The sequence below is a fragment of the Diceros bicornis genome, chromosome 37 (genome assembly GCF_020826845.1).
Source record: "Diceros bicornis minor isolate mBicDic1 chromosome 37, mDicBic1.mat.cur, whole genome shotgun sequence".
In the NCBI taxonomy this organism is placed as follows: domain Eukaryota; kingdom Metazoa; phylum Chordata; class Mammalia; order Perissodactyla; family Rhinocerotidae; genus Diceros; species Diceros bicornis.
Window position 1 is genome coordinate 25,160,721 of NC_080776.1, and position 25,125 is coordinate 25,185,845.

At 46.3% G+C, this 25,125-nt stretch overlaps 1 protein-coding gene across 6 annotated transcripts in view; it reads left to right on the forward strand.

The window, feature by feature from the left end:
* LRRFIP1 (LRR binding FLII interacting protein 1) overlaps positions 1–25,125 on the forward strand; it is a 146,363-nt gene that overhangs the window by 43,299 nt on the left and 77,939 nt on the right. The window contains exon 1 of one of the 6 annotated variants that reach the window (XM_058533287.1): positions 16,951–17,221. The exons of the other annotated variants lie outside the window; for them this stretch is intronic. Coding sequence (XP_058389270.1) covers positions 17,156–17,221 — 66 coding nt within the window. The 5' untranslated portion in view covers positions 16,951–17,155. Of the gene's footprint in view, positions 1–16,950; positions 17,222–25,125 lie in introns of those variants that run through there. 6 annotated transcript variants of the gene reach the window in all.

Here is a 25,125-nt window from a genome sequence, read left to right on the forward strand (position 1 = left end):
TCTCTAAGTAAATTACATTTACGTAATGTAACTGACTGGTCTGGCAACATATTTCTTAATGCTTTTTCTCTGTTCACCAGGTTGAGAGTTTCTTTTCCTCATTTTGACTTCTGCATCTGTTGCTAAATGATACGAATGATATTGTATTAAGTCCTCACAGTCTCTAGAATCTCACAGAAGCACACAAGAAGCCGTCTCAGTCTCAGGAGCTCTAGTCACTGATGGACCCTCTTTACAGAGGAAGGGTCAGTGCCTTCGATTTCTTGTTTTGTTAGTGACTTTTTAAATACAGCCAATAATACAGAGCTTCTTACAATAGAGATGGAAACTGGTTCTTACACAAGAGAGTTAGACTTTTGTGTTTAATGAGAATTTAATATTTGAAAAAATTAAAAATTGAGTATAAATAAAGATTAAAAAATTCTTAGGTATCCTTTATGATCATATCACTTGTTCAAAATGGAAAGCAGAGAATTTTCTGCACGAAACACAGATATTATCTTGCCCTTAACAAAATATTGACCTAAGTTTAAGTTTGTTTTAAATTTGGTTTATTATTATGGTTATTCTAAGAGAATAACTACTTTATCATGTATTGAAATAAGATCTCACACATATCTAAAAATGGATAATATATCTTTTAATATATTTCCCTTGGCTTGAAGCTCCAAACAAAATTCAATGAGATTCATCTTGTATTTTCAAATATTGCTGTAGATAAGCCACAAAATACTTACTTCCCATATCTTTAATAAATGGGTGCAGTTTTTCAGTTTTTCATAGAGCATGATGAAATTCCTTCACAACACAGTGGAAGTGTTCAATGTTTTAGATCAAGAGTAGATTTAATGCGTGTGTATTCACTGTAGGAGACATGCAGGAGTGATCTTGTTTCTATCTTAAATAAAACTCTGACATAGATTAGGTTGTTAACTAAGTTCTTCAGCTGAGGGTTGGGCCCTCTTTTATTACAAACACTGTTAAATTTTTATAAATCGTTTTAGTGAAAAAAAGAAATGCGGGGATTCACTCTCAAAGGTTTGAAGTCACCACCAGGAGGCGTAACAGACTCGTGGGTCACTGGTCTGTGAGATGAAAGGGAACAGCAGCTGAGTGCCCGGGAGAGGATGCCAGGGCCACATCTGGAGGAGTTTGTAGACCCCTAGGACGAGTTTGGACTTTACCCCACTCTCACAGGGAGGCCTTTCAAAGCTTTCACAAAGCGGGCTTACCTTCCCCCCACTCCTTCGTACTCACATCTCATTTCCTCAGAAGACGCAGAGCTGGGTTTCTGTCTACATTCCCCAAGCCTGGCATGGTGTGGGGATATTTCTATTTAACGTCATGGCCTTTATCACAATTATAATTAATTATTTATTTGTGCAATTATTTAACGTTAGTCTTCACTCTGGATGGTCTGATTGCCCCTTGTGTATTGTTCTGTCCGCAGTTGGCCTGGTAGCTAACATGTGATTAGGCTCTCAATCCGTATTTGTTGATTGAATAAATGAGATTACACCGGCAGCAGAATGGGAGGAGACTATTTGGGATGATTCTGAGGAGACACACTGAGGCCTGATATAAGGCAGTGGCGGCGGGAGGCATTGAAGGACATTAAGAGAGGAAGATGACTTGATGAACTGAAGTGGGAAGTGGGGGAGAACACTGTCTTTGAGATGAGTGCCCACAGCTGGCGTGTGCGGGCGTTGACTGATATCAAGGCTCCGTGCTCCGCACCCTGCAAGCGTTGTCTTAATCTCTCCGACAACCCTGTAAAGTTGTTACTATTATTGCCTCTCCTTTGCCAATGAGGGAACTGAGGCACAGAGGCCTTAAATAAAGCCTTCTTGGGAGGCGCTGGTTGGTAGTGCGGCCACGGGAGAGGAGATGCAGGAGAAAGCCTCTAGGGGGCAACAGGGGTTCTGTTTTGGATTTATCAAGTTTGAGATGCCTTTGGGACATCCAGGTAGAGATGTCCAGCTGGTAGGTGGGCTGAAGCTTGGAGAAGTCAGGATCAGAAATATAGATCTGGTGTCAGGGACATCTAGGTCATGGTCAAAGTGGTGGGGCCCGGAGCAAGAGGCCTTACAGTAAAGAGCTCTGAGACCACCCAGGAATCCTAAAATACGCCCCCATGAGTGTGAGTCGAGGATGCAAGTGCAGTTTCGTGTTCTCTTTCTTTATTTTCTGTGGCATTCTGAAGTAGGTATGATATAATCAATAAAATGCAAAAATTACTATTATTTGCAAAAATGGTGGATAGTATCCTTTAAATGAGATGCACAAAAGCATGAATCTGCATTAGTATTATTTCCTCTTTCAAAGCATTAAAAAAAAAACCCTGGTATCAATGATCAATCATGTGACTTTTTAAAGCAAAAATTAAGGAATGCAAAGAACCGTATTTGACATCCTGAAAGACCCAGAAGGATTCTTAACCTTGGGTCCACAAATCCCCCAAGGGCCTTGGTTAGATTTCAAGAGATCCCTGAAACTAGATAAGAAAAAATAGTATTACCTCCCATTATGAATGTAGGCCAAAAACTTCAATACTGTTAGAAGTGTGTGACTTTGTCACCAATAGAAATCCCAACTATTTTCAGGTCACTTTACAGGGGTTGCGGAAAGCTGGGGACAATGCACATCGCTATGGCGATCTTATGGTGGATACGAGCTCTTGCCGTGTAACGCGTTCCTAGAGAAGCCCATACAGGTGCTGGTTAGTGAGCTGTTGCCTCCAAACCCTCCCTTCTTAGCCAGCCCTGGGATGCGGGGCGGAGGCGCGGCACACCTCATCTCACCTCGGCTCAGCTGACGGGGCACTAGAGGGAGCCCGCGAGGCCGGGAAAGGAGAAAGAACGTGCTCCTCCCTGGCGGCTTCCTGTTTCCGCGAGCATCGCCCAGCAAGGGCTCTTCACCCGGCAGCCCAGCCGCAGGCGGTGCCGTGTCCAGTGCTTTTCACGCTCTCAGCAACCACCGTCGTGGAGCCCTGTCAGAGATTCTGAAGCACCTTTTGTTCCCTCAGCCCTCGCTGGTCTTGAAATTATTACCTCTGTGTTACTTGACCCCCCTTTGCCTTCTCAGTCACCCAACACCTGCTCAGTGCGTCCCCTGTGTTAAATTACTTCCATTAACATAACTGGTGGACTTCCTTTTTTCCTCGACTGGACTCTGATTGATACACTATTATATCACGATTGAAAAATATATTTTGATGTGTTTCAGAAGAATCCATTTCCTTTGTAACCCTATATACTTCGTTTTAAGCATTTAAAAATATTATTGTAAGAATGGCCACAGGCGTCACCAGCCTGCCTGGGGCGTCCAGTATGGAAAAAGTGGTAGCCAGCCTAATTAACTGCAGTTTCCTGGGTTAGAGTTAAAAGCCTCTAAGAACACACAACATAAAGGTTTTTCTTTCCATTCTCCCTTCCTTTCCTTTTAGATAAAGTTATGGAGGAAAATGAACTTTGTGTTATTTTCCCCCCTTTAAAAATAGTACAGCCCATGGAGACAATGTCAGAGAAATAGAAGGAAATAAAAAGTTATCTATATCCTCATTATAACATAAAGACAAACGTGGCTCTATTTTGATGTATTTCCTTAGGGTCTTTGTTGTTGTTTATTTTTGCATAGATTATTATTGGGGTGTGTGTGAGTACCCACGTGTGTGTGGACTCAACATTGTCATAAACATTTTGCATTTCATTACAACTTGGCATGAGCACCATTTTTATAGCTGGACAGGATGCCATCAAGTAGATATCTCAAGGTTGACTTGGCCATTTTCTTATGATATAAAACTTTAACCATACATTTATTTTTTTATTGTGGTAAAACATGCATAACATAAAATTTACTGTTTAATCATTTCCAGTTGTCCAGTTGAGTGGCATTAAGTACACTCACATTGTTGTGCAACCAGCACCACCATCCATCTCCAGAACTTTTCCATTTTCCCAAACTGAAACTCTGTCCCCATTAAACAATAACTCCCCATGCCCCCCACCCCCCAGCCCCTGGCACCCACCATTCTACTTTCTGTCTCTATGAATTTGATTAACATAAATTTCTACTATTGTCTGCTGTTTTTCCAATACAAGGTCATGGTATGGCTTAAAGGTACACACTTAATGCAAACAGTATTTGCCTGATGCCTGCCTGCCTTCCTCTCAACTGTCAACAGTTGCCAGTCCTAATCGTTCTTGTTTTTCTGATGATATCTGAAAATTCATACAGGGACATGATGACTTAAATCTTTCCATTTCCATGAATTTCGAATGTAGAGAGCTCATGGTAGGGAGCTGGTTTTAAAACAGAGATGTGTCCTGGTTGCATTTTCTGACGATTCCTTTCCACACAGATTTCCTAATTTTTTCTGTGGCCAATTTCATGTGGAGACTGTTGGAACTCACTGTCTGACTTCTGTTTTCTGGGGAAAACTCCGCCTTGACTTTCCTCTTCCTCCTTCTGTGGTATTACATAAACAAAAGAGTAAATTTGGATTTTTAAAAAATTATTATTTTTTTTAAAGTGTGCTAAAATAATGTAACATAAAATTTGCCATCCTAACGGTTTTTAAGTGTATAATTCAGTGGTATTAAGTACATTCACAATGTTGTGCATCCACCACCACCACCATCCATCTCCATAGCACTTTTCATCTTCTCAAACTGAAACTCTGTCCCCATTAAACACTAACTCCCCATTTCCCTCTCCCCCAGCCCCTGGCAACTACCTTTCTACTTTCTGTCTCTATGAATTTGACAATACTAGGTATCTCATGTGAGTGGAATCATACAATATTTGTCCTTTTGTGTCTGGCTTATTTTACTTTGCATAATGTTTTCAAGGTTTCATCCACGTTGTAACATGTGTCAGAATTAAAAGAAAGGTCCAATAATATTCCATTGTGTGGATCTACCACATTGTGTTTACCCATTCATCTACCAATGGACACTGGGGTTTGTTCCACTTATAAAAAAGTAAATTGGCTTTTGTATTTAATATGAATTATTAGGAATTTTAATGTGGATTAACATAATGATAAAATAGGTGCTAAAGTTCCTTTTTATCATTATGTTATCTGATGTTATTAAGGCAACATGAAACCTCCAGCTCAGGCCCCTTGGAAATGCTCACCTGTGGCCACCAGGAGGCAGCTGTTAGAGTTCGACCACCCCGCCCAAGCCTATATTCTACATTCCTCACTGCCTACACCCCTCTGCCTTCTTCCCGAGTTAAAGATGCTAAAAGATGGAGATGGTTCTATTATGTTTTATTCTAAATGTAGGACATATATTTTAAATAATCATAGAATATTAGAGCTGAAAACTTTGAATAGTTTTGCCTTTTTAATACTCTTAGCTGCTTCACTGTGGGCAGATAATTTCTTCTTTTTCAAAAACCTACAACATAGAAGAGTCTCTTCACCCAAAAGAGAAGTTCGTGAGCTTCTATTGCCTAATGCCATTCTTTGGAGGCACAGTCATATCTCCTTATCTGGCTCAAGAAGTTCACGTCCAGCCATCTAGATCATAACTCTCAACTAGGAAGTGACTGGGTGCCTGAGACAGAGTAACTGTCACAAAGTTCAGTCCTCTTGTGATAGAAAAGTAATATGATTATTCCTACTAGAGCCTCATGACTTAGAATGCCAGTTAATATTTCGGTTCTATGGGTTTAACAAACTTATATATTCCCTTGCACGAGGGTATACAGGGCAGGCTGTGGGTTCTGAGCGGCAGAGATAGAGGCTGAGATAGAAGCCCACTGTGGGGGCAGGAAGGCAGATTAGGGAGAGGCCCATGGTCTGGAACAAAAGTTACCTCCCACATCCCTTTGTAAATGGTGACTGGATGCATCAGATTTCAATTAACTGCTCCTTGAACTGTTCTGTAACTGTGCATTATATATGCACCAAACTCTGCACTTACAGTTAGCATTTTATTATTCAAATACTGATTACAAATGATAACTCATTTAATCTTTATAAACCCCATGAACTAGGCACCATTATTACTTCACTTTTGTAGATGAGGAAACTGAGGCACAGACAGAGGTTACGTAACTTGCCCAAGGACAACAGCAAGTTTTAGGCTGAGGCGAAGCTTCAGCCCAGCAGGTTTGGCCCTGAGATCTGAGCTCAGCGTCCTTCCTGCGCGGTGCCTCTCCCCACAGAAGACAATTGTATTCCAACACTGACAATAGTAATTAACTTTTCACCGACCTCAGGACTCTTCCTTCTCCAAGTCGCTTTGCCTGTTTATCTCTTATGGGTCCAAATTAGATTTTAGCCTTTAGACAACAGTGTCTTGTTCTGAGACTTGTAATTTGTTTCCTTTCAGTAGCTTTGTCAGGTGACTGACAACAGATTCTTTGTTTACTTTGTAGGCCATTTTAATGCTATTTAAATTCTAAGAAGCCTGGAGTCCTGTCCTGTGTCGTTACAGTGCAAGCACTGACACACAAAGCTGCCCTCCTTATTGCTTCCCTAATTGCAGAGTATCCAGTTTAAAAAGAGCCCAGCAGACCAGGGCTACTGTAACGTTATGATGATGAGAGTTCTGATGTTCAGACAGGATAAAGAAATCAGCACTATAACTACTGAAAAGGAGCAGATAAAATTTGTAACTACTTACAGATTATATGTGTGTCTAATCGAAAAAATCAATCTAAAACTGAGAGTTCGATGACATAGTTTGTAATAATAGAAATAAAAAACCCATTGCACTCCCATATCTCACAATAATGATTTTTTTAATAATGGAAAAAAGTATAAGATCCCATTCAAAATAGCATTTACAAATACATAAATATGCAGGACCTGCATGAAGAAAACTATAATAATATACTGAAGGACACACCAGATTTAAAAATGGAGAGAGAGATACTTTGTTTCTGAATGAGAAGACTCAATGTTGAAAAGGTGTTAATCCATCCCCAAATAATTTACAAATAGAATATAACTCAAATAAAATCCCAGTTTACGGGACAAGGTTGGTTTAAAGTTTAACAAGCAGACTCTAAAGTTAATCTGGAAAAATAAATAGTGAGACCAGCCAAGAAGTTTTTGGAAAAGAATATTGAAGGTGATTTTCAACTTTTTTGGTAGCCGACAAGTTCTTTGTTCAAACAAAATCTTACCTCCCTGTTCAAATACTTACAGTGAGTCTTTTACTGCTTCCTCAATAAAGTTCAAGTTCCTTAACCTGAGTATTGTTTAAAAAAAAAAACAGCAATCTAACAATATCTAAAAGTAGTCAGAAAAGCAATAAAATTCCCATGATTCCATCACTTAAATAGAGCAGCTCTTTTGTTTATTGTGTTTCCTTCCAGTCTTTGTCCATATGCATACATTTTTACATAGTCGTAGTCACAATGTGCTTGTCCAAGGACCGAGAACACCGAAAGCCTGGCTGTGGGAATCACAATGAGGCAATGCCAAAATTCTGGGCTTGAAGGGGAGCAGCTGCCAGAAAGAGAGCAAAGCTCCCTGAGTGCCCCAAAATGCTGATTAAACCTTTAAACCCAGCCCAAGCCAATTAAGTGACGTTAAGACTCTACCTGTGGCTCCTCTAAACCTGTACGTGAATTGTAATTCCAGAGTCCCTTATCTTGCAGGAAAAGTAATCTGTGTGTGTGTACTTTAGAATAACAGACAGACTGTGCTGCTGCCAGTTCTCAGTGACGAGACCTCTTCGTGCGAGACTGGGGTCCCACCACTGTCTGCCATCCAGTCTTTCGTTTTACACAGGAAGCTGGAAGAGGGCATCGGAGTCATTGGAAACTACAAACTAATAGCTGGTGGAGCAGGGGTTCCAACCAGCTTTCCTCCCAAACCTCTGCTCTGGAGGTCTGAGGGCTTTCTGCACAGTCACCTGCATTCTCTGTGTGGACTATGCAGGTTGCCTGCAATCCCGTCAGCCTTTCCTCTCCAGCACTCGCTCCTTTTTCACGGGGCCTTCTCAGAGGTGCTGAGAAGCAAAACTCAGTTCTTTGACCTTCTCACTTGCAGTGTTCTTTCTTCCAGCCCACTTTCGAGATCATGCCTTTGGTTTTGGCATGACCGCCCCACCTCTGAGATCTCAGCCTCGAACTCCCACCCGTGGCCCCCACGTCCTATCTCTCAGTGTCCAGTGCTGACTTTTCCTGCTCTTCCTGACAACAACAACTAGCCCTGCTTTAGAGTTCTTACTTGATGAGAAAAGAGGGCCACAGATATTAGACGTCGTGTTGAAATATTCCTCTCTTGACCATTACTTCTGTGCATGTTTAGCTATGGGTCTGTTGGGGCGTGACTTCTCTGTATAAGCTGATAAGTCAATGTGCTTCTACAACGTGGGTGCCTTGGATGAAGGACAAGTCCCTGGAGATCAGGGGGTCTCAACTGGGAGCGAATTTGCCTCCCAGAGGACATTTGGCAATGTCTGGAGACATTTTTGGTTATCACAACTAGGGTTGAGAGTGCCACCGGCACCTAAGTGTGTAGAGGCCAGAGATGCTGCTAACTATCCTTTAATACACAGGACAGCCCCCACACAAAGAATTATTTGACCCAAAATGTCGGCAATGCTGAGGTTAAGAAACCCTGCTCTGTATTCATATTAGATTTCCCCATAAGATCTAATCCCACATTTCATACGGGTGCATCCACTGACGTGGGAATAAGAGGAGGGGGCTTCAGTATAATCTGAGTAGCTGAAATCAAGCCCCCTGGTCAGAAGCAGCATTTGGAGAACCTCCAGTGGGCTTAGGGAGCCGCACCCTCCCATTAATGAAAGACGAGTTGAAGCTGCCTAGTGAGGTGTGGGGTATTAAGGTGCCTTTAATTGACCTCTCTGCTGGTACTTGGAGATGACGTGGTCAGGAGTGGCTATTTGATCTCCAGTTATTCCAGAATTTCCACTCTCGTGCCAAACATGTCTCTCCAGACTGCTGTTCTTGGCTCTTCCTTACACTGCCCTTGAAGTTCATCTAAAATCTTCATTTTTCACAGGTGAGGCTTTTCTAGTCTATGTTAAAGTCTTCTGTAAAGATATCCAGTTCATACAAATTGGTGATAAAGAAGTTGCTGTAATCTGGCACTTCCCTGGAGTCTAAGAGTTGATGACTTTTCTTTGAGCTCTGTTTCAGGGCCACAGTGCAGAGGGGAAAACCCTTACGTTAGGGTGTGGGCAGGTGTTCCTAGTGCTATGCTGAAGGGTGTTATAGGCTTTATGTTCCTTTAGGGAAACTGCTTTTTTTTAGAAAGATTATTTTAGGGACGCTGTTTGAGGAATTTCTGTACTGTGGGTTGGAAGGCTACTTACTTCTCCTGATGTTTTGTCCTTCCTTGAGTCAGCTTGTCTTCAAGTCAAGCTGCTTAGCAGAAGTGCCTGACTTTTTAAAACTCTGGATTCATTTTAAGTGCTCTTAAATTTCCCTGTTTGATATGAGTGCTGTTTAAATTCAGATTATAAAGTACTGTGTCCCCCACACTTCCTTTCTGTGAGTGACATTTGTCAATTACATTGGTAGCCTGATTGATTTCTGGATTTCAGCCAGCAGGGTAGAGATTTGTTTCATGGCTCTGATTGTTAGGAATAGTCTATCTTTCCTAGGATATTAAACTCATAGGCAGGATTACTGAAGCCAAAGCCAAATAAATGGGTGGGTATCTGGAAGAAATACTGCTTTCATTTTTTTAATCATCATTTTCTATTCCTAAGTATATATTGAAATATTTTATTTATTTCTTATCAGCGGGGTGTTCTGCTAGCAAGTGAATACAATTGAGTAAAGCTTATTTTCCCATGTCATTATCTATTCTGAGCAAAAGCATTTTAAATAGACTATTCTGAAAGCATATAGGGATTTTTTTTTTCCTCTGCATTAGAGTTGACTTAGGGGGATTTTTCAGAATTTGTTCCTCTACAGCTGAGAAATACACAATGGATTTTAGTTGTTTTGTTCTCAATATTTTTAGAAAATAATCAGTTGATGTTTGCAGTGCGTTGTGTTCATGAAAAGCAGAAGTGGTTTTCCTAAGAGATGCTTCATTGGAGGTGTTTGTGGCCATTTCCTTGGGTACGATGTGTGGGAGATATTCTGTGACCTCTGAGTCTCTGGTCTGGCCGTAGGATCACCAATTCTGGGGGATGGATTGGAAAAACGGATACTTTTTTTTTCAGGATTGCTATGGACTTATTCCTGGACACTTTTGGAGATGAACTTAATTCCAGAGTAAAATAAATTAGAAATTATTTTAAATGTGGATCAGGCTTTACCCTGCGGCAGCGTTATTGGGCTTTCTGGAGCTCTATGGAAGGGCTCTGCGCTCAGGGACTGAAAACAGCGGCCCCCTGGCTGGGCCAGAGGCAGCTCCATGGCAGGTCCTTCAGTTTCTGTTCCTCCTGCTCTTCATCCTCCCTCAGCACCGTCGTCCACAGTCCCTGCTCCAGTACTGTGCTTCTTGTTATCTGCCCTCCCTTTGCCACTTTGGTTTTCTCACCTCTATTTAGCCCAGAATCAGGCCAAATCCTGGAAGTCCATATGACCCTCCCCCCCACCCCCCAGCCTGACCTGCCACCCTGCCTGTCCTGTCCCTTAGTCATTGGTCTCTCTCTGTTCCCCACCGCACCCCACCCCATTTTTTCCTCACTCTTTTTTTTTTTTTTTTGTGAGAAAGATCAGCCCTGAGCTAACATCCATGCCAATCCTCCTCTTTTTGCTGAGGAAGACTGGCCCTGGGTTAACATCTGTGCCCATCTTCCTCCACTTTATATGGGACGCCGCCACAGCATGGCCTGACAAAGCGGTGCATCAGTGCGCGCCCAGGATCTGAACCCGGGCCACCAGCAGCAGAGTGTGCACACTTAACTATTATGCCATGAGGCCGGCCCCTCCTCACTCTCCTTTGACTCCTACCTTTCAGCCTCTGAACTGGCTCAAGTCCCTCCCATCCTTAAAAACAGAGGGACACATGAACAAGTCTTCCCCCACCCCTCAAAACCCTCCCTTGATCTGCCTTCCTCCCAGGTGCAATCTACAGTTTCTTCTACATGCACAAATCATCAAAAATGTTTAATTGTAGAATTTTATCAATAGCATACAATAGCCAACGTTTTTTCTAGTTGCAAATTAAAAGCTTTCTCAACTCTGTTCTCTTCACTCCATCTGCCTTGTTTAACAGCAATATTCACACCAGCCTTCTGGGAACATTCATGAACAGTGGCTTCCAGGAGACACCTCTGTTTTCTGTTTCTCCCACTACCCATTGTCTGTCTTGGCTTGTTCCTTACCCAGCTCTTATTCATTGCATGCAGGAGTCTCGAGATTCCTTCCTTCATTAGACGCATGCTACCAATATTATCATCACCTTGAACCAATTCATCCTTCTGGTGCTAACGTGCCTGCTGGACACCTCCACCAAGGCTTTCTGCCACCACTTCAAACTCAGTCCTACCAAAACTCCACTCATCACCTTCCGTAGAAAATCCAAAGGGATTTTTTAAAACAATCTCTTAGAGGGGCCGGCCCTGTGGCATAGTGGTTACGTTCAGCAGGCTCTGCTTTAGCAGCCGGGGCTCATGGGCTTGGATCCCGGGTGCAGACCTACACCTCTCGTCAGCCATGCTGTGGCAGGAACCCACATACAAAATAGAGGAAGACTGGCACAGATGTTAGCTCAGGGCAAATCTTCCTTGACGAAATTCTATTAGATGAAAAAGAAGTGTGATGAATTACTGGTGCTAAGTAGTTATGCAAAAAAAAAAAAAAGGTCCTAAAGACATGCCACTTTTAAAAGAGAGTTTCTATTCCCAATTGCTACAAAATATAAAATACTTAAGACTAAGGAGAGTTAATGATAACCTCTCAAAGTCCTCATTGTATTAGGAGAATCATCCGTCCACTCATCCATCATTTATGCAGTGCCCACTGTGTTCCGAGGTGAGAACATACTCCCATTCTGAAAGAGCCCACTCTTCGTGGGGGAGGTGGGGAGGAGAAAGTGAGTACCGGGTCATAGGCAGCTATGGAAGTGAAGTACAACCCCTCAGCACGGGTGAGCGCTCAGTCAACAGGAGCTCCAAACTAGCTCACTGTTGCTTTCCAGCCACTCTTGCTTCCAGATACTTCTGTCAGGATCCTAGCCCCTGGGCCAAGTTCACTGTGGGCCAGAGCTGGGCCAGCAGACCGTGGGGTACAGCTTTCTCTACAGACAGCAGGCAGGGTCTGGCTCCCCCATGTGATGCTCCTACCAATGTCCCAGGTCTTACTGGGAGAGCCAGCTACAGCACTGACCTGGATGTGTGCACTGCTTTGCCAGCACCCCTGGAGTGGGAGATGGTGTTGCTGGCCCAGGCTAAGCCCAGGGAGACAGCTAAAGACACTCCCTGAGCCTGTCTATGGAATGTCTGGTCAGTGAGGACCCCTGGGTGGCTGGGAAGGAGCACCTCTGTGTCAGGCAGCCAGATGCTAAGAGCTCAGACTTGTAGTGGGGACTTGAGTTAAAGCCTGGCTCTTCCAAAGCGTATCTGGACAAGTTATACAACTTTTGTGGGCCTCAAGGTATGTATAAAGTGCTTTGTAAACTGAGAAGTGCTGTGCAAATCTGGGTAATCACTTCATGAACGACCTTTATAATATGAAGTGTTTTTAGATATTAGTCAAAAGGATCCATATAAAGTAATGACATAAATATAAGCTCATGGTTTGTAGAAGTAATTTAGAGGTGTTTATTCTGCTGTCATCAATATGGCTAGTGATTCATGTTCATGGAAAACAGATGTTCCCGCTGTGATTTAGAAGAATGGTCTCCTGTCAGTTATCCGAGAGCCACTCTGCCCTCCCCTGTCTGCCCTCTGCTTCGTGCTGCCATCTCTGGAAGGGTTTGTCCCCGCAGCTCTTGCACTTATAACCAAACCACAGCAGGAGGCGAAGCCAATGAACCTAGCAACAGACCAGCACCATGGAGACCAGTAAACTAAGTTTAGGTGTGGCCCAAAATTGGTTAAACATTCTGGTGTTTGCTGGTTAGCTATGACTCTGATGTTCCTAGAACAAAATTAAACCTTTTTTTTTTTTGTCGAGAGTCCCTTAAGAAATTAAGTTCCTGCATATAATCTTATCGTACATCAGAGAACTGCTTTTTAGATTTCAGACATTTAATTTTTGTTGAGAGGGCACAGAGGATTACAAGTGTGGAGGCTTTTAGGAATGCCAGAGACAGTCAGAGCTTTCACAAAACCCAAAGTACCCTCTCAGTGCGGAGCTCCTGGGCTTAAATAGTGACTGTGTGTTTGCAGGTCATTAACTGCCTGGCAGCTTGGAAAGGGCCAGAAATTCAGAGGCAACCTGTTAGAAGTGGCATCCTGACCAATAGAAGGGAAAACTGAATCTGTGTCACTGACCTCACAGCTCTCTATATGAAGACCCTGGGCCCACACTGGTGCAGTCCAGATGGACGGCCACCTGCTTCCCCCTCCCTGTGGCTCAGACCATTCAAAGGCACCCTGGGTTTCTTCTGCTAACCTTCCTGAGGATGGAAACCTGGGGCTTCCTGCCTGATTTCTTCTCACCTGACACTCTTAGTGGTGTTAGTGTTGTCTCCTTCCAGGCAAAGGGTTTATATTACTCTGCCAAGCCGCCTTTAGAGCTGTGAGTACTGGCGTGAAAATTTGGGGCACCTCCACGTTTCCCATTCTACAAAATGTCACTTTTCACAGCCACACCCCTTTCTTTGACTTCTTAGTGGACGTTCCTAGCACCAAGTCTGTAGGTTCCGGGTCATTCATTAATCGTCCTCACAAGTGGCCTTGCTATGAGTTTAAAAAAAAAAAAGAAAGGCCTGTCTTGGAAGGGGTTCCCCGGTGGAAGGGGGTCCTTTTCTTTAGAGAGCTATTTAATCAACAGAAGGCAACTAGACCCTCTACACTTTATTCTTGAGGCCTCAGGAGCTAAATAATAACACCGAGAAGCGCAAATTCAGCACTCCACTTACAATACAGACTTTGCCATCTGCCCCACAGCTGGGAATAGTCTGGGCCTCGGCCACCTAGCTCAACAGGCCGGGCTGAAGCCCGCAGCAGAATGTGGCAGCCTCTGTCTAGGATGTTAGCATCGCGGTTTTCTCTAACACACATCTACTTACCGGGATAAGAGATCTCTGGTGCACTTACTATTATTATTTTATTGCTGGTATCGTTAGTTTGTTCCTGAGACTAAAATTAGCCAGCTAGTTGCTTCTCACTCCATGACACCACCCTGCCTCCCTCGGCTTCGGCAGCCTGCCCCTCCCACAGCTTTGGTGGGGGACTGCCCACTGTCTCTCTGGGTAATCCCCTCTCAGCCATTTTAACCCCTTGTTGCCCAGCTTCCTTCCTGCTGTGGAGGAGGACAGGAAGGCCTGGGCGCCTTGGGTGGGGACTCTCCACCGACAGAAGGAAGAGAGCTGGCTGAGAGGCAGCAAGGCGGTGTTGGTTTGCGTTTTCATCCAGCTAGCAGGGCAGTTCACCCGGCTGTGCTCAGCAGGGTCTGCATGTTAGTGCCTTTGGTCGTCATCTACCCTATGGGCACTATCCTTATCACTCACATGTTTCAGAGGAGACTCAGACACAGGGTCTAAGTAACTTGCTCACGATCCCATAGTAAGTGGCAGAGCCAAAAATTAAACCAGATGGTTTAATTCCAGAGCCCACTTACTCCACGCCCTCCCTATGTGGTTTTCAGGAAGCTGATAACTAGCGATTGGATGGTGGCCTGAGGGTTGGGGACAATGCAGATGTCTTCAGGCACTGCCCTATAACAGGCAAACACACAAATGAAGCCTGTTCTCTATGCCCCGCTCTGGGAGATATGGTCATGGGGTTTGGGGGGTGGGGGGTGGGGCAGGTAGTTCTAGAATTTGCCTATGTAGATCAGAATATTCAAACTGATGTCTGAAAGAAAAAGGCTATTTTATTAATTGGCTATCCCTCTCATCTGTGAAGTTATTACTACTACTAATGTTATAATTGCTTTCCATGATAAATTCCTTAAGTCCCATACTGGTTTATGTAGAACAGTTTAAAATTATTTTCTCCAATTCGTTTAACTTTATAGAATCAAGAATTGTAATAGACTAACATTTAAAAAGTATTATAACGAAAAAACAAGGTATTACAAGGTAGGCACTTCAATCTCTTTGAAAGTTATTTCTGCGAACCTAAGGAAGCTGTCCATTAAAGCTTGGATCTGTGCTCACGGTAATCAACATTGAAACCGGCTGAATTCCTCCCACAGCGGCCACTCCATGCCTTTACTCAGCCTCTCTCTTCCGTCGCCCCTGTCCGCTCCTAGGTTACGTCCTCCTGTCCCCCAGAACCTCTTCTCTGCCCACCTGCCCTGTGGACAACCCATTCCTTCCCGTGCCCCCTCCTCAGAAGCCCAGGGCGCAGGGGCGCCCTGTCCACAGTGGAAGGTGAGCGCACACAGGTCCCGCGCTAACATGTTACGGAGAATTAGGATACGGTGGCAGAGAGTGAGAAACTGGGGATTGTTAACATTAAAATGTGAATTTGTGGTCTCCCAAGACTCTTTCTGGAGCCCTTTGCAGGGAAAGAGGGCAAGTGATTCTGTTGGAGGTTCCCGTTTTCCCGTTTTGAGGCGGGGAGATGGTCTTTCTGAGAAGGGCCTGCGAAAACGTGTCCCCAGGCCATGGGCAGGAGGGGGCCCGGGCAGCCTCGACGCAGGGTAGGAAGAGAGGGCGCAGGAAGGTTCTAGGCGCCGCAGGCACCGGGCCTGGCCAAGACAGCTTGAGGTTCTGATGAAAACCCGCGTCGCTTCCTTCCCGTCGCTTGTCCCAGCCTGGCGAGGTCAGGAGACGTTTCGTTGCTTTGCCAGTGGGACTTTGGAAGAACGACTGGAGGAGGCGCGTGCTGGGGAGTCGGGTCCCTGTCCCGGCGCCGGGACGACTCCTCTCCGCCCCCTCCCTCCCCGCGTGGCGCCCGGCGGGGGCCTCCGTTCGACCCCTGCCTCGAACGTCCTCCCGGCCAGACCCTGGACGGTGTAGCCCCCGGCTCTGAGACCCCGGATCCGCGCCGAACCGCCGGCACTCCCGTTCTTTGCTGCGCCCAGCTTGCAAAGGGGGAAGTGGGCGAGAGAGGCACCCAGCCCTCGGTGCTTGTTCTCCCCCTCGCGGGCCGCGCAGCTTTTGTCGTCCTGCAAGCCGGCCCCTTCTCGGGGTGATGCGATAACGTGAGCTCCCGGCCGCCAGGTGCTGCCGTGCGCCGGCGGAGGCTCTCGCGGCCGCAAAGCTCAGTATGGCCCGAATCTGGAGGTCCGCGCGGGACCGGAGCCCTCCGGAGCAGGGCGGGGGCGGCAAGGCGGGAAGGGGGCAGGGCCTGGCGAGGCAGTCCGCCCCGCCCCGCGCAGGCCCCGCCCCAGAGGACCCCGCCCCCCGCGCAGCCCCGCACAGGCCCCTCCCCCGGCGGACTATGCTTCCGCGGCCCCTCCCCCACACGGGCCCCTCCCCCAGCAGACCCCCGCCCTGCTCGGGCTTCTCTGCCCAGAGCTCCCTCTTCCCACGGCCTCTCAACAACTCGTCCTCCCCCAGCACCGTGGACGGGCGGCAGGGCGGCCGGGGCGGGGCTACGGGAGGGGACGGCTGGGATCTTTTTACCTCACCGCCCTTCCGGTGGGGGCCGGAGGGGGTTGGGTGGTGATCGATAACCGCGCAGCTGGGGCGCGGGGAGGGGCGCGCGCGGAGAGTAGGGCGGTGGGGGGCGCGCAAGGGACGGGGCGGGCAGGGATGAGCGCGCGCGGGGAGCGAGGCGGGACCCCGGGGGTGGAGTGCGGGCGGAGCGCGGGCGTGCGGCGGGGCGGGACCCTTGGGGGCGGAGCGCGCGGGGCGGCCTCGGCTCCTCTCTCCCGGGTGCCCCAACCCGGCCCACCCGGCCCCGGCCACCTGCGCCCCGCCCCTGCGGCCGCGCCCGAGCCCAGGAACCGCGGAGGCGCGCCCTGCCTCGGGAAGGGCGAGTTCCCGTTCAGCCGCACGGGTCTGTCTCCGCGGACAGTAACGCCGCCGCTCTCGGGATGCGGCTGCTCTGAGCGCCCGTCCACCCGCCGATCCGAGGAGCCGGCGTTGACCGGTATCTTTCCTGGTGTGTGAGAAGGTGGTCTTGTAGCCGGCACGATGACCAACCCTGCGGCCACGCAGAACAAGGAAATAGACTGCCTGAGCCCAGAAGCTCAAAGACTGGTAAGTGGAAAACACATTTTCGAAACTTTCGGTTCTGCCGAACGTTTGGTCTTTGTTGATGTTTTAAGGCCAAGGGCAGTCGGCATGTACCGCCGCGGTCGTCTGTGCGTGGTGAGGTGTGGGATGGGCTCTGCCTGGCCGGGGACCCCCTAAATGAATGTCCCCACGCGAGGATGTGCGAGTGGGAGCGGGCCCTGCTCTCCGTTCAGTTCGCGGCTCGTGTGCGCTCTCCCCCCTAGCGCGCTGGAAGGCGCTTTTCACCGGACGACGCCCCTCACCAGGACGAAAAGGAGCATGGTCGCTCCACTGCCTGTAGTGACAGCCTTTTGACTGTCTCTGCCCAGCCAGTGACTCAGCCGTAGATCCAGCCGATGTCTGAGACCTGCGCCTGGTCTCGTCTCACTGGTACCTGCTAGTTTGGTATTTTACAAAATACAGTACCCGGGAACTGGTGCCCAGAGCCCCTGCCCTCACCCTGAGACTGGCACCACCAGTGGCTGGGGGGTTTGGAGCACTTATCCTGCTCTGGACCTTAGGACCAACGGGGCGGAACCCAATTTCTCCAGTTTCCTCAAGGACCCCAGTCCTCAAATCCACTTCAGCTGGTCTCCTGGGGTCTCGGAGTCTGGACAGGATCCTCCATCCATGGAATCTCGCAGTTGTTCAGCTCAGTCACCAGGATTGGGACCATGGATGTGGGGGTAGTTTGGCATTAAGATTGGGCAGGGGTAAGGTGGAGGTTTGTGCAGCTTGTGGTTGATGTGAATGGGAATATTTAGAGGTAAAAGGATGCACTTCAGAAAAGAAGCACGTTAGGAAGTTAGTACTGCAGAGAGAGGAGACCCTAGATTTCCACTTTATCTGGTCTCTGTGGGAACCCTGATAAACGTGTAAACCCAAAACAGTCACTCCTTTGCCAGCTAGGAATTAATCATCTACTGGATGTTTGTGGAAGATTCAAGATGAGTAAAGTTGCCCTGACCTGGGGGAGCTTACTGGTAAACCAGAGACAGGTATAGAAATAGATTCTGATGAACACACTCTTGAAAGTTACATTCCTTGCTGAGGACCGTCAGGTGATTTTTTTTAATGTCCATTTTAGTTTGCTTCTTTGATGACCTCACGTAAAGTTCCAGCCGTGGGCCAGACCTCTGGAGCTGGTTCCTATCCCTTAACCTAATTGGTTTCTAGGGGCCCGGGAACCTACAGAGAGATCTTTGAATCAGCATCAGGGAAGGGCCCTGGGAAGAAGGGAGGCTGGGAATGCTGCTGAGAGATGCTGGTGTTCCCAGAGGAGCCGCCTAGGCAAACCATAGATGGCAAGGACAGGGTGATGTGGATCCTGGACAGGATTCGAGCTCAGAGGAGGGAATTGCTGGGCTGGGAGTCTTTGAAGAAGAAAAGAGTGAACATCGAGAACAAGGATGTCAGGGAGGGAGGGACAGACCATGAGAAGAATGAGTAGAAATAACACCTGGAGCGCTAAGGCGCTGGCCGCAGTGTCTCCTTAACCCTTGACTTAACCAGTGGATTGGATCTGATTGAGATGCCAGAAATAGGTGAGAGGAGAGTCTGGAAGGAGTTCTGATTGGTGAAGGTGCTCAATACGCACAGGCTCACCATCCCTTGACCACCAATTCCAGGATCCAGTAAGCTGTGAAAACAAAAGTTATTTTATAAGTTTGTTGCTGAATTCATTTGGCAGTGAGACCTGCCCTGGCTGGTGCGAGGCTGTTTTCGGTCTTTATCCCTCTTAGTGTGAATATTCATAACGTTTCTCAGCAATGTACTCTGTTAATTTCTCTGTTAATGTACTTTATTAAGGGCTATTACTCTGGCTTGTCACAGAGTGTATGGTGTATGCATCTTATTACCCTTCTAAAATCCGAAAATGTTGAATTCTGAAACACGTTTGGTCCCAGGGGTTTCTGGTAAGAAACTGGGAACCTGTAGGAGTTCTTTTTAGTAAATAATAGCAAAAACTTTAGAGTGGGACATGAGGAACAGAAGTAAAACATGGTCCCTGTTTTATGAGGTTAACGGTTCATTGAAAAGGAAACACACTGAGTGGCCAGTGGGGGGGCAGAGGTGGGGGTGCTTGAGAAAGGAGTCACCCAACAGCCACCCCAGGTGATACAATGTTCCAGCTGGAGACTGGTCGGCATTTCAAACTGGCTTGTGTTCTGCATTAATGACCCTGGGTCCTGGGAACAGGGGTCTCCAGTGGAGATGGAGGGCTGGGGGGCATGTGGGTGTGAGGCGAGAGCTGAGTGGGCAAGAGGAGGCCAATTTGGCAAGCTCCATCTCGCCTCGAAAAGGAAAAAGCAGGATCTGAGCAGGAGTCCTGGCTCCTTACACAACCGTCAGCACCCGCCCCGGAGCCATATGAGAGAACAGTACAGAAACCACACATTTCTTTAACTTTTGTAACTTCCCCATGTTTGTGATGGGTTGTGTCACCTCTGGCCCGTTTCCACATACTGATTAGCACTTACAAATGACCAGTCCTGTCCTGAGAGAAGCTGTCAGGGTAGAAGGTGGACACAGTCTCCCAGGTCCCACCTCGTTGTTGGGACCGGTGCTGAGGTCCCCAGGTCTTGGCGAGCGGGAGCGTTGACAGCCGTGGTGGGTGCAGTCCGTCTAGGGTCTGGCCCTGCCGGAGCTCAGTCTGAGATGCTGAGCACTGGAATTATATGGTTTGTTTTAGATGGATCATTTCCCCAAGCAGTTAAGATGTAAAAATAGTAAGTTAGGTCTTTTCTCATAGTGTTAAGAGCATCCCACTAGGGCAAAGATGGAGACCAAATTTCCCTTTTTCTTTAAGAGTTAGTTTCTGTTTAGCCTGAGTAAATATCACATAGCGGAAGCCTTCTTAGCAAATTTTTTTTAAAAACCCTGCAGTCTAACTGCCATTACACTGAGCACAGGAAATCAAGTTATTTATAGTTGTAAAACTGTTTTCAGGGGAAGTTGATTGGAGTATTACCTGATTCATGTGAGGTTCTTATCTAGTTTCTACAGAATTGTGAGGCGAAATGTTGGTATAATGTGTTTGCTCCTCAAAAGGCAATGTTCAAGAGGCATTTCTTATTCCTGAAAAATCAGGCTGTGTGACTCAGCAAAGGAATTGTTTATGACTAGTTACTCATATGCCAATGTTTCCAAAATATCTGTTTGAATTTAAAAGTCTTAATCTTGGAGCCCCAGAGGCCATAAGGTTCAAATTACTAACCTGCTATTGAAATAAGCCTGTTACATTTCACTATATGTTAGACAGGGGGGAGGGAGAAGAGGAATTTTTATTACCTTCCTGTTTTTAACTCTGGGCCACCCAAATTTTAGTTTGTTTTTTTAAATAAAGAAGCTTATTTTCATGGAATGGGTTTACTAAAACTTTCAATATTCAGACTATCTAAATAAAATTAAGTAACTTAACTGCTTTCTCCTGAGTTAAACAAAGCATTATGTTGACTATTTCCAAGAGTATTTCCAAGAGTTGATAATTCAGAATTGCCATGTTTGATTGCAGACCACTAGGAAAATCCCCTTACCCCAGCCAGACTCCAAAACAAATAAACCACATACACACACGCACATACACACACAAAATCCAGCAACACAAATGTGTATTCTGAAACTCATTCATGCATTTGGGGGAGGGCCAGAGTTCCAAGTGGTTTTCTCCTTAGCTGTAACTTGACAACTTTAAAACCATCTAAGTAAGTAGTTTTGCCTTGAATCTAAAGTGCAACTACTTTGTAGAGAAGTAACTTATCTTAAATGACTATAGTGAGGATTTACTTTAAATTTTAACCAAAATGTTTCATTTATATGTTTGTCTAATGGAGCTTATCAAAGCAACATTGTTTGATCCTCACATCTCTTTTATAATCTGTGGCAAGTGGGTGTGTGATTTTCCTAGGGGGAAGAGAAATAAGGAGTGTGCTTTGGATGTGGGCTGGGAATCTCCACCTCTCTCTGAAATTGCCCCAGTGCGCTTTCTCCTGGTGGGTGCCTCAGCGTGCTTGCCTTCCCCAGGTGCTTTTAAAACACTGCTGGGTCCGTAGCTTTTAGAGAAGATGCTGTGTTGGTAGTCACAGTAGGTAACATTTCCGACCCCTGCTGTGTCAGCCCTATTAAGTGTTTTCTGTAGAAGTCTTCCCTAACCCTTGTCATAACCTGAAGAGGTAGTGTGGTTATCTCCATTTTACAGATAAAGAGGAAACTAAGGCTCAGAAAAGCTGGGGGACTTTCCCAAGTCCACACAGCAAGCAGGCACTGGGGCAGTTCCCACCCAGGCCCGCTGACTCTGATCTGTTGCTGATAAGTGTCACCAGTGTGTACAGTGCTTCGGGCAGGGTCTGGCAGGCAGTCAGCTGCTGTCAGCTTCTCTTGACAGCTCCAGGCCTCACAACCCCAGTATCAGGGCTAAAGGATTTCTTGTTACTCTGGCAGCCTCTCAGCACACAGGTCCTTGTTCCCGGAATACCTATTGAGAAGTCTTCATTTTATCAAACATTTCCTTTCTATTTCTGGTAGTTTTCAGACCAAAGAACATTCAGTGGACTTTATTTTTCTAAATAAGGAGAAGAATAGTAGAAATGAAAGAGCTGCAGACATTTCTGTTTTTCTGTTTTTCGTACTGTGCTAACTTTTTATCTGTTACGTGTGTCAGCATGCACCGGGAACTGCTGGGATGTGAGCCTTTTTCCTGTGTGTTGTGTAGCTGCTCCCGTCCAAACAGACAAGCTCGCTGAGGACAGAAGTACTGGCTTCTGTTTCCTTCCTAGCTGGTTCCAGAAGGATGGATTGAATATAGGAAAAGATATCACTAGTCGTGTGCTGCCTAACATAGGGTCGCCGTGGTGCTGCTGGAGTGTCCAGCCTTATTCTGAGAAGAAACAATTTCAATGTCTTGTGACACCTTAAAAGTGTGTTTTCAGGGAAGGCCCTGAGTGGAGCAGGGAAGGGAAAGGGAGTGGAGCCCAGATGCATTGGCTGGAAGGACCTATCACCTGGCGAGCAGCTCAGGTGAGGCTAGGCTGCTGTCACCTATCAGGCACACACATGCTTATTTGTGGCTGTCATGCTCTTGTTTGTAGTTCTACTGTGTTGAAGCTATTGAAGGAAATGTGAACATTCACTCATCTCAGAAAAAAATTAGAAATGTGTTAATAGCAAGAGGAGAAATTTATTTCCTGGGAGGATGCTGTGCAACATGTTTATTCATCAGCATCAATGGGGGTAGTTGCTAAGCCAAAGATTGTGGTGTGCAGTTTGAATAGGTAGATGTTATTAGTCATTGCTCTCGATAAAGTAACATGAATAATTTTGTTCCTGCTTAAGATGTTTGTTATTTTAGCATGTGGGGCACTTTTAGGCAGTTTATTATTCTGAAAAGCAAAGTCAGGAGATTTCCAGTAGCAAAATGGGGAAAGAGAGCTCTGTGGACAGTCTAGAGAGGGTTGGCACCCATTGCTACTTGGGCTTTTCTGCTAGGTCCCCCAAGAGCTGAGGATGGAGCGGCAGCTCCTCGGGGCCCATGGGCCAAGCCACAAGCAGCCTTGCAAGGTAAAGGCTTCTTTGAAGGCTGCTGTTTTATCGTAAAATTCCATGATAATTTTACAGTCTACTCCTTAACTCATTGGAATTGATTTTGATAGAAACTTGGTGTTTTAAATAACCGGTTAAGATTTTAGTCTTTAATTTTGTGTCCTCCACATCTTCAAGTAAAATTGATAAAGCATGTCTTGTTTATTTTGTGGCTTAAGCACTGGCCCCCAGACCTGTGCCCTGAACTTGTGGCTGGGCTGTTTCAACAAGTGTGGCCGTGTCATGGAGAGGCTCAGCCTACCTGTTTCACTGTGAAGTTTTAAAGCTATGGCTCGCAGCCCTTCAGACCCAACGCCCTTTTTTATTACAAGTGTTTAACATCCTCGTTAAATGGATCCAACCTAGAATGAAATTCATGGGTGGTAAAATCTACCGGCTCACATAATTTCAAGTCAATAGAATGTTTTAACTGTAACATGATAAAGAAATAAAATGGGGGCCAGCCCGGTGGTGTAGTGGTTAAGTTTGCATGCTCCGCTTTGGTGGCGCGGGGTTCACAGGTTCGAATCCCGGCTACAGACCTACGCACTGTTTATCAAACCATGCTGTGGCGGCATCCTGTATACAAAATAGAGGAAGATGGGCACGGATGTTAGCTCAGAGCTAATATTCCTCAGCAAAAAGGGGAGAATTGGCAATGGATAGCTCAGAGCCAGTCTTCCTCACAAAAAAAAGAAAAAGAAAGAAAGGAAATGAAGGTAAGGTGCAGTACAGAATATGAATTTCAATACAAAAATGCTCAAGCCTGGGCGTCCCAGAAGACAGATGCAGTCAGATGCGTGCACAGACCCGGGCCCACGTCATGGCTGCAGACGCAGACTGATACAGATGTGTCATCCTGGGACCCAGAAGTCACTTATTATGCTGCTGTCAGTGATGTGACATTCAAAATGGTCACTAACTCTTGGGAAAGTTTTGAACAAAGCCAAGTATAATCTTCCCTCAATTTCCATGCCGTTTGCCTTCCTGGAATATTCAATGTGCGTTAAAACTGCACAGAACATACTTTGAGTTTATACGTAAGTTTGTAGATCTGAAAGTTATCAAGTGGTTTTTCTATCTGCCTGAATAGTCAACGGGCAAGTTCTTCATTATGCGAGGCTGTCCGAATGCCACGCACAGCCCCCTGCATGCCATTAGTGTCCCCTCCAATCACTGGGACATCCCAACACCCCCCACCATTTTCAAAATGCCTTCTAAAGAATTGGCACTCCTCCCATGGACAACTGTCATCTCGAAACGTCTTCCCCTCCATGGTGTTCATAATCACAGGCATGGCCATAAAGAGTAGGCCCCCTCTTTGGGGGAACTTACTGTAATTGCCCAAGCGAGGGTTGTGGAAGGATAAGTGTTTGTTTTGAGCCTGGAGTAGAAGGCCCGTGGCAGCCGAGGGACATGGGGGTGGTAGAAGCATGGTGTGGAGGCGGCCAGCGTTTCTGAGCTCCGGCCTGGTGCGCCCCCTTTCCTGTTCATGCCGCTGCGGGAGAACGCATCACTCGTTCCTCTTGGTTGCTTTGAATAGCAAACTATTTTTAGAATCTACCGAATTTGAGGGGTTGGGGTTTATGTAGAAAACAAAAGTTGGTGGCTGTTGTCACTTCCTGTAGCAAAGGCAACTTGGGAAAGGGATTCTGGGTCAGCCTCGTAGTTACTCTGCACAATCATAGTCCACTGCAGACTGGAAACGTGCAGCGCATCATAAGGCCCTTTCACACTGGCCTGTGTGTGTGTCCTCCAGCAAATCCGAGATTTCAGGCCTGCCCCACAGGAGCTGCATTCCTTCGTCATTCTGGGAAGAATCAGACAGGACAGAGGCCCCTACTTGTTTCTAAACAAAACTGGTTCTTTGTCACCTCTTCAGGCTTCAGCTGCATAATATTCCTATTACATGCACGAATGAGCTTTAAATACGTCCCTAAACTTTGCCCCAAAGATTATAAACTATAGTTACAGCATATCATGTGGCCTTAAAAAAAAGCTACCAGTTTTTCAATTCTGCTCGATTCTAAAACCTGGAGGCCAAAATGAAAGCGTATAATTAATATTAAACTTCCTCCTATTTGTGGAATGCTGTACAGCCGACAAATTGCTTGTCTCTCTGAACAGCCCCTGTGGCATCATTTCCCCTTTACATCTGAGGACACAGACCCGGGAGGTGGCAGTCACTGGGGTCCCTCACGAGTGTCCATGGCCCAGGCCTCTCTCCATTGAACCAGGTGGTGTTCTTAATGTGTGGTGACGGTCTCCTCCCACAGCTCTTCTAGAATGTCAGCACCCACCCGAGCTATCAT